A 10,262-nucleotide genomic window follows, 5' to 3' on the forward strand; every position below is an offset into this window, starting at 1 on the left:
ATTTTTCGTAATATTAAAAATTAATAAAATTAGGTTACATTCTTGGAATCGTCAATTTTTTTACAAATAAAGACTAAAACGCGGGTCACTTTCTGAAGTGTCTACCAAACCGATTTTAATAATTTTTTTTGGCTTTATAGTTTAACATCGTTTCTATGAAAGGCTATTATTTGTGTGTATAAGTTATGAACGAAACTATATAAGTAGATATTAGCCAGACACCAGGCGTGGATCGAAGGAGGTGCCTCACCAACCCCATCCCTAAAAAAGTATTTTCTATAATCGCCAAAAAACAACGGTTTATTAATTTCGATTAATAATCATTTAAAAATCGATTCAATGTGCTTTAATCACATTGAAAAGTGAATTATTCCCTATTTTGAATAATTCATCTATTAAATAAAAAAGCATATTTTTTAATTGCATTTAATTATGAAAAATTTGGCCTTTTAGCCCCAACAGAAAAATATAGTAATCTTCTCATAAGCGACCTTTTGTTTTATAAGCGCCTATAAATGGGATATGCAATGGATATAAGTATAGAAAGTGATAAAACGTTAATTTATCTTTTTTCGAGTACCACCATTGTTAAAACTGTTTTTTATAAACAATAATATATTTTTACATTAAAAAAACTCCTTCGTGTGGTATCTTTAACTTTTCAATATTTTCCTTTTCCATTTGGTCTAGCAGGTTGTTTACATTTTTTTTTAAATAATATTGTTTTTATATTTATATACATATTTATATGTGTAATTGTTATAAACATATATTATTCTCGCGTGATAAGGTTCTAATCCCACCGAAATGTCGGAAAGTGGCTGCTTCAATCTTCTCTTTTGGTGGCATGTACAGTTAGCCATCTAGTTTATAATATATATATATATATATATATATATATATATATATATATATATATATATATATATATATGTAATATTGTGTTTATTACATAATATCACAGACGACACGATTTATTGGGAAAAAAACCTATCCGTGTACTTATTAAGACACTTAATGATTCTGATACGACAAAACCACTGTCGTTATCTCGTTATTTTATCGCCTGCGTTATATTACCGTACCGAAGGTCAACTATGAGTATATAAGGTCCAACTACCTGCAAATTATGAAGAGGACTGTTGTTTTTTTGAATTCAGATTAAGTGTTGGTTTTTATGCAGTATAACGCCCCAAAATGTATTTTTTATATTATTATACTGTTATTCATTTAAAGAGATTCACGCATGATTGTTTAAATTATCTTATATAAGATATGTAATTTGCTTCGTGCTAGTTTTAATTTTTTAGTTTATAATTTTATAGCTCTAATTTTGTATAAAATATTTCATTTTTTTATTTCTATGTTCAAGTTAAGATATATTTTAATAGTATTTAAAAGTCATGAATGATAGTACTTTATTTTATGACTAGATCAAATCTCGTGAACATTTAACATCATGATACTGCTTCTATACTATTATTAAAAAAACATAATTTTTAAAATCTCCGTAAAAGGTTATTGTTAAATAACGGCAACAGCCGACCGCTAGTGGCTATACACGTTAGTAATATTTAACTAATAAGTAATATATGTAGGTAAAATGTATTGTATTCTCCATCACAGTATCAGTATACAATTTATTTTAATTTAAATGTAAAAAAATCAATTTTTATTTAGAAAATAACAAGAAATTAATATACAGGGCGGGGGGGCAGTAAAACGGTGATTTTCCTATGTATTTAAATCGAAAACCATTTCACTGCCACACCCTTTACATTTGAGGATCTATGAAAAGGTTTTTTTAGTTGCATTTTATTTTGTACATTGTCAATCTAGTAAAGTAGAAATATAATATAGCTTCGAAATAATATAATCTATGAAGTATAAATAATTTGTGTGAGATTGCACTAATGGAAGTATATAATACATAAATATTAATTTTATTGAGAATAAGTGATTATAATTTTAACTATGGAGTACAAACTATGGTTGGAACTAATATTCGGATTTTGCGGATATCCGAATTATTTGATATCCGGATAATTCGGATACGGATATCCGAAATCCGGATAATTTCGGATATCCGGATAATTGATCAACTATCCGGATATCCGAAACTATCCGGATAGTTTCGGATATCAAATAATATTTCAATTATCCGTAGAACCAAAACTATCCGAATAGTTAAAAATTATCCGGATAGTTTCGGATATTCATTTAATTTTTAACCAGCCGAATATATTTTTTTGAGTACTCAAATTTATGTATTTTTTGAAACTTTCACGGGTTGAAATATCACGTGGATGATTTTCAGATATATCCGTGTCAGTGGTTATTAACCGGCAACGGAACAGTCGTGACAACCCTGAGGATGGACTCTGCTAAGAGTCCAAATAGTCGGTTAACAACCACTGGAGACGGATATATCTAAAAATCATTCATGTAATAGTAAAATTTAATTAGGTGTCATTATTTTACTATTTGGTATAATTAAAAACACTGTATATTTTTAAGGTATATTTGTCATATAAAAATAAAATGAATATCCGCAACTATCCGGATAATTTTTAATTATCCGGATAGTTTCGGATATCCGGATAGTTGATCAATTATCCGGATATCCGAAAATATCCGGATTTTGGATATCCGAATATCCGGATAGGCCCAACCCTAGTACAAACGATTGAAACATCAACCGTCGACCATTCCAACAAAATTTTACAAGACATTGTATATGTGTTATTTGGTCAACTACGTTTTTGCAAAAAAAAAAACCAGTACAGTGGGGTCAGGGCATAGTGGGGACGGAGCATAGCTGGGTCGGGGTATAGTGGGGACGGGAAGGTTACAGGTTTACAGTAATTTTTAAATCTGAAAGTGATAAAATCACTTTCGAAAAAACGCTTCGATGCAAATCGGTAGTTAGTATTTTCAAGCCAGTACAGTCCAAACCAAGCACAGTATAAACCAGCAAAGTAAGAAAGTTTTAAATGAAGGTTCTGTAGTTACAAATGAGCATCAAAGCGTTTATTTGAAAGTGATTTTATTCAATTTTATCACTTTAATTTATAATAATCCCTGTAGACCTGTGACCTCTCTGTTTCCGCATTTCTTTGATTACATTATGCCTATACTCTACTGTACCAGTTATAAATAAAAGTGATAAAATTGAATAAAATCACTTTAAAATAAACGCTTGTATATCAATAATGAACATTTTTTATGTATTGTGGATTTTTTATTTAGTATTGGGAATAATATCGAAAGGCGCTTGTATGCTTGTTGTAGTTTGTTTGATATATGTGGCCACCACGTTAGCCTTTTATCCAATGTGACTCCAAGATATTTGACTGAAGGTTTCCAAGGCATCCTCATTATCGAATTGTAGTGGTATCGGAGTACAATAACGACGTAGGCTAAAAATAAGTCCTGTGCTTTGTGAAGGATTTATTTGTATTTTCCAGTTTTTGCACCAGTTTAGTAATATATCGAGATGGTCCTGTAGGTTGACAGTTATCGCTTCAATATTACGGGATTCACTGTAAATAGCTGTGTCGTCAGCGAAGAGGGCAATATTAGTACGTGGTGACTGCGGAAAGTCAGCTACATAAATATTAAATAATATGGGACCCAGTTTAGAGCCTTGAGGAACTCCAGCTGAGATAGACCGAAGGTCAGAGATATTATCATTTATTTTGACAGTGAATTTTCTATTCGATAGGAAGGAGTTAATTATATTAAATAAGTTTTTCGGCGTATTGATAATTCTTAGTTTGTACAAAAGACCCTTGTGCCATTATTTATCGAAGGCCTTAGAGATATCAACAAAGACTGCCTCAGTATGACAGTGTCTTTCAAATGAAGTGCTTATATGTTCCGTTAGACGAAGAAGTTGTTGCACCGTTGAGTGATTTGATCTTAAACTAAATTGGAATTTTGGAATGGCATCTACAGAGGACAACTTGTTGCGTCGGCTACTGGTGACGAACTGTGATAAAGTAAACTATACGATGGGTGTTGAGTCCGATGACTACAGTAATCATATAGCGTTTTTATTCAACGGTCAAACCGCACCAATCAAGTCATGGAAGAATAAATCAAAAATCACGTGGGTTCGGGTTAAACCCCCCCCCCCCCAGAGCCAGGAAAAAAATTGTAAAAAAGTGATATATTATAGGTTGTATTGTAAATTGTTGTAGGTTTTTATTGTATAACTGTTACAATGTTACTTTTCTGAAGTAAATTAGAACTTAAAATAAACAACTATAATAAATAATAATTTAATTATATTTTAATGCAGTTTTGACTTTTGTCTACCAAATGCTCAAACGCATACCTATACTGTAAACTATTAAAAAATATGTACATATAACTAATAACACAATAATATTTATTGTTATTGTTAATTTTTATTAATTAATATATTTTCAGGGATGGGCAAAATAGTTACCAAAATGCATTTCAAAAGCAAAATTGCAACTAAAAACAAGGAGTAAAAACGTGTAAAGAAAGTCCGAAATTTCGTTGGTGTAAAGAAAATGTAAATAAACGTTTTTTCAAAGTGTTTTATAAAACTTTTTTACTCTCAGTTTGAAATAGTCAAAATAATCATAAAATGAATAAGTAAAATTTGAAATTATTTTTTCAAAGTATTTAATTTGGAATTTACAATTTTATCAGAGATAAAAATATAAAATGCGGCCTTCTAAACAAGAGTTAAAATATCTTCGGAACTATTTTTTTACAACCCCCCCCCCCCTCAAAGCAAGACTGAATGTACGCCAATGATTATACAACCAGCGCTACATTATTTTTAAAAAAGTACTTTCTTAATTATTTAATTATTCGTTAACTGGGTGGAAAAAAGAGCCATAGTAGAGCACAGGCAATGTTGTTGCCTATATTATGTCAAAATTTGGTGTCTCAGTTTTAATTACAGCGTTTGTAAAATTAGGCCCACTAAACGGGGTTTTTGATAAAAAAAACTTGTGCTAGACGCCTTCTTAATACAATATAATAAGGACTAATCTATTTGCTTTGATGACAACGGGGCGACATTTAAAATTAGCCTTAAATCTTCAATAGATAACAATATACCATTAATAGATAACAACAATAATAAACATACAGTTTATTATAAAAAATAAACAATAAAGCTCCAATCAAACAAAACAAATATAATAAAATTTAGAAATCATTAATATTTTTGTTTTTATAATAATTTTCCACGTCCGTCATGAACATAACGATTAAATCTTTTAGTTTATTCTTTGCATATATATTTCTTAATTTTGATTTTGTGAAACGGTATATATATTTACGTGCACTGATTTGCAGTTCACATAAATTTGTCGGATTCTTTGAAACTATTTCACGAATAAAGTTCACAGTAAAGATAAGCTGTCCAATAAACTCTGAGTCTAGTTGTACTTTCGAAACTGTATACAAAAAATATTTCAAGTTTAGTCTCGTCGTTGTATCAAAATAATAAAATATTAGTTAGGTAACATATTGTAACATATGTTGGCGTAAGTCGGAAAACAACCATTGAAAAAAAACTGACATGATACCTTGTCGCTTTTTATATCTTATTTTCATTGTACTTAGAAACTTTTTAAGGGGCGTTCTGTTTAAAATTCGAAAATCGACTTATTAAGGACCATCCTAATGTACTAAAAGAGGTTAGGATGCGGCTTGTTGTTAAGTATTTTTGTATGAGCAATATTTACAGGAAAAAAGAGGTTTTAATAAATTCCGACCATATAAATTAATTTATCCGTAATGTATAAGCTACTAAGTATTATTTTTAATTTTAAACATTGTTTCTATAAGTAAAAGCAATTTTGGTTTATTTAAAAATAATTTCAAAAAGCAACACTAAAAATTTGCAATTATTTTAGAAGTAAATTAGTGTAGAGTGTTAAAAGAATTACTCGGTATAATATTTTCAAGCTGGCTTTACAGATCTTTGTTACACAAATTTCCACAAAGTTACAGACATTTATAAGTTTGGGTTTTGGAAAACAATAAAATTGACAAACGCTTGACTACAAATGTGTTTTTCAATAGGTCCATTTTTCTAAATGGACCTATTCAGAAATAGGTATAATTTATATATTAAATTTCTCTTGATATACTGTAAATCTAAATTTTGTGATAATTTCTGTCTTTAATTTCTACTATACCAAAAAAGTAAATTTTTTTAGAGATGTAAGCCCTCTCGGTAAGTTTTTTCTAAGTACAACTGAGAATTAAAAAAATATAAATTTCTAAGAAAACCCAATAAAAAAACAATAGACTGTTGTACAGTATTGAAAATGAACAATTTGAATTCCCTTATTTTCGCTTTTCTTATTAGAGAAAAATACTTTTTTAATACTCACAGAATCTTAAAGTTGTTTCATCTTTTACATCATTTAGTGCTTTTAAAAAATCAGGACCATTTATCAATTCTAATACATTTTTGGGTAATGCATTTCGATTTAATTTAGACAAAAGCTGAAACACCCACATATTAGTATTAGTATTATTACTTGTATCATAGTGTTCTTGTCGACTGTCGTCAAATACCCTATGTATTAATGTACACTAGTTTTGCAGTTCCAGTTAGGATTGGTCAAAGCAAATGTATTAAGCAACATTAGTGCTTGATCACTATATAAAAACTAGTTTTTATGTATTTACATTTATAATAAAGTTTCTTATAGGTACGGGCAAGATGGTTCGCTGATTGTTCCCTGATGGTTCTGATGTCCCTGATGTCTTACCACCGCTTGGTACCATAGGCGAACTATTCAAAGAAACCTAAAAGACATACACTAATATTAGTAATAACATACTTCACTTGCAGTGGTATTATAGATCTCACAAAAGAGTAGGAAAAATATGCGGTTGTTCAATACAATTACATCTAAATCTATTGATACAGCCAACGAATACTAATACTGGTAAAAGTGGCCCATATTATATGATGGTAGTCAAAAAGTATTTGAAAAATTATTTAGTAAATATTAAGAAACTACATTATCCACACTTTTAAGTTTTAGTTTTAATAAAATATTAAAAATCTGGATTTAATTAAATTTATTTTTTTTTGATAAAACTAAATGTTTAATAAAATCTAAATTAAAATGTGGAGATGGGCCATATAATTTTTTTTCCTGAGAGCAAAAATGCTCTAAAAAAACAGATTATTTAAAAAAAAACAATCTGTAATAAATGTTTAACAGTAAGCATTTTTAAAATAATATTTACGAAAAAATAGTTTCATTATTAACATTAGAAGGAACTCCCACATTTGGGACCCCACATAGGCAATTTATTATGAACTTATTGAGGCTCTGGGAGTTAGTGATTGCCCAATATTACAAGGAAATAAATAGGCAATAGCTTGTGTGCTGTCAAGATTGATATCATATATTTATGATTGATGATTGAGTTACTGCGGTTATTTTAAATCATATTATAATAATATTGTCCATACAAAAAGTAAAATACTATTTATATTTAAAAAAAATATATTTTGAAATAATGTTTATTTCTATTAAAAAAGAGAACATTAGTTCTAAACATTTAAAAAATATAAAATTTATATATAGATTAAACTATTGAGATTATTTCTAAAAAAAAATAAAAAACTAATTTAAACTATATATTATTTTTCTATTCCAAAAATGTACGAAAAAAATTATACTTATTAGTGGTTAGGTATATGAATATTTAAAGAAAAGGATCAAACTATATTAATAATAAAATAGATAAAATTTAGTCCAAAATCTTACTTTACGTACAATAAGACCGAACAAATACACAGCAAAATAGCGCAACACTCATGTTGGATTTTGACCGTCATCAAATACCCAATGTATTAATGTACACTAGTTTTGCAGTTTCAGTTAGGATAGGTCAAAGAAAATGTATTAATCAATTAAAGAGGCTCCGGAAATCATCAGTACATAACCTATTTAAGTAAAACTTAGTTTTTATATATTTACATTTACTAAATAGTTTCTTATAGGTTCGGGCAAGATGGTTTCCTGATTTTCCTCTGATGGTTCTGATGTCCCTGATGGTTCTGATGCCCCTGATGGTTCTGATGTCCCTGATGGTTCTGATGTCCCTGATGTCTCACCACCGCTTGGTATCATAGGCGAACTGTTCAAAGAAACCTAAAAGATATACACTAATATTAGTAATAACATACTTCACTTGCAGTAGTATTATATATATCACAAAAGAGCAGAAAAAATATGTGGTTGTTCAATACAATTACATCTAAATCTATTGATACAGCCAACGAATATGTAGGTTAGGTTAATACTAATCTTAGTACAAGTACCCAATATTTTACGATGGTCTTTTAGAAGTCATCCACACATGACGTACAACTTAAACAATAAAAAAATCACAACAAACAAATAATTATCACAGATATAAATTTATCACAGTCGTTTTGGGACCATTTTCATGTCTCGTTGAAGTACCGAATTCATTTAGAGTAGTGGTGGAATTATAGATATAGTATATTAAGAAGCAGTAACAAGCTAGTATATTGAAACATCAAGTTTCTGGCTAATATTGTAGTGTTTAATATCTGGCTTTTAAAACATTTTGAAACAGTCCGTAAAAAATGTTTAACAGCAATTATTTTTTAAATATTATATACAATTCAAATTTAGTCTAAAATCTATATTTACTTACAATAAGACCGAATAAATACACAACACTCATGATGGATTTCATCTTAATTACCTAAAACAATAAAAAACACATAATTTGTTATAAATAATAACCTTGGTACACGAAACGAAATGTTCAAAAGTTGTTAGCGCTTTAAAAAATACCAAAAAAAAGTTAAAAATGTATATACTTTATAAAAAGTTAAATATGGTATAGTTTGAAATGTAAACGTTACCAAAGTTTAATAATTTTTTGAGAAAAAAAGACATATATAAATATGTTCAATTGTAATTGTTTTATGTTGGCATTAAGAAGAACCATTTTACAATTTAAAGAAAAACTTGTCTTACGATACCATTGTCTTACTAAAAATATTTTCAAATAACGCTTACTTTTTTTAATGCTTGATAAACTGAACGCAAAGAACATAAAAATCACACTAATGCTGTTAGTGGTGCTCGGGATGCCGTTTGTTGGTTAGGTGTGCAAATATTCGCATACGCCATACTATTGTGTTTACTTAAGACAAAATATGCTTTATTCAAGATGTTATTACGACGATAACAAACTTTTAGACCAGGTGTGTCACAAGAATGTGACACACCTAAAGTTATATGAAGGGTACAGCGAAAAATAGGCCTGCATTTACGTACAAAATATTTATTGTAACATAGTTCAAACATTTGAATAAACAAACGACAAAACAAAATTAGTTTAAGAAAAATAATCACTTGTTTTCGATGAACAACAAACGACAACATGATATTTTTAACTTTTGTGTGGTAGAATACAATAATAAAGCTATGCAAAAATTGTGGGAAACTACTTTATAAAATGTAAAAAAAAATGTATTATATGTAAGGAAAAGATATGCTGATTATAAAAAGTATTTGCAATCAAAGATTAAAGTAAAATTGAAATGCAAGTTTAAAAAATAAAATATTACTGATTAGGCATTAAAGGCCTTGCATGTTAATATATATGAATTAGAATAATGATTTTTAATTCAACTTCCCAAAGTAGCGATAAAATTATATTTAATTATTGTATTGTTGCAACTTGTAGTTTTTAATAAGATTGCAGTAGTGAATAAAAATACATAAAACTACTAACTATAAGTAACTGTTGACTGTGTCTAATTATAATTTATAAGTATTTTGTCTATTATTGGATATCTTTGATTCCAATTTACATTACTCTAAAATTGCGTTCACACTTTTAGGTTCCACCAAAAGCATAATTCGCATAACAATCTAAACTCCTCTTTTTTTCATTACTTCTATTTCTAGTGATGACTAATTAAAAAAAAAAAAAGATGTCGCTTTTGATAGCTATAAATTTAAGTAAATAAGTAACTATTCCTAAAATACAAAGTTAGTCTATCTAAAATTGTGATTAATTTAAGGGTACAAAACATTTTCAGTTGGACAAAATTGTTCCTATTGCCATTGAGTTGGGCCAATTATTTATTTAGTCGTTCTAACAAGAAATTAATCGTGTCCCTATATTAACTATATTTTAGTTGGTCCTAATATGTATTTTTTCTGTTTAGGAGGATGGTATACAAATCAATAGTAAAA

The 10,262-nt window shown here is 28.6% G+C and overlaps 1 protein-coding gene across 2 annotated transcripts; it reads right to left on the reverse strand.

The window, feature by feature from the left end:
- Positions 1-5,189: 5,189 nt before the first annotated feature.
- Positions 5,190-9,139, reverse strand: LOC126847749 (uncharacterized). Of its 2 annotated transcripts, none has more exons than XM_050588145.1 (6): positions 9,075-9,139; positions 8,704-8,754; positions 7,998-8,171; positions 6,715-6,807; positions 6,387-6,501; positions 5,190-5,441 (listed from the first exon to the last, which is right to left on the reverse strand). In XM_050588145.1, the coding sequence occupies exons 2-6, from the start codon at positions 8,743-8,745 to the stop codon at positions 5,191-5,193; spliced, it is 675 nt and encodes a 224-aa protein (XP_050444102.1). In that variant the 5' UTR covers positions 8,746-8,754; positions 9,075-9,139; the 3' UTR covers position 5,190. The 2 variants fall into 2 exon arrangements, with proteins under 2 accessions (XP_050444102.1, XP_050444101.1); XM_050588144.1 differs by having other exon boundaries at positions 6,688-6,807.
- Positions 9,140-10,262: the final 1,123 nt, after the last annotated feature.

This window comes from Adelges cooleyi, unplaced genomic scaffold (genome assembly GCF_023614345.1).
Source record: "Adelges cooleyi isolate 19-005CV unplaced genomic scaffold, UGA_ACOO_1.1 ACOO_flye_CR_arks_rails_tigmint_CR_PRNA_118, whole genome shotgun sequence".
Lineage (NCBI taxonomy): Eukaryota > Metazoa > Arthropoda > Insecta > Hemiptera > Adelgidae > Adelges > Adelges cooleyi.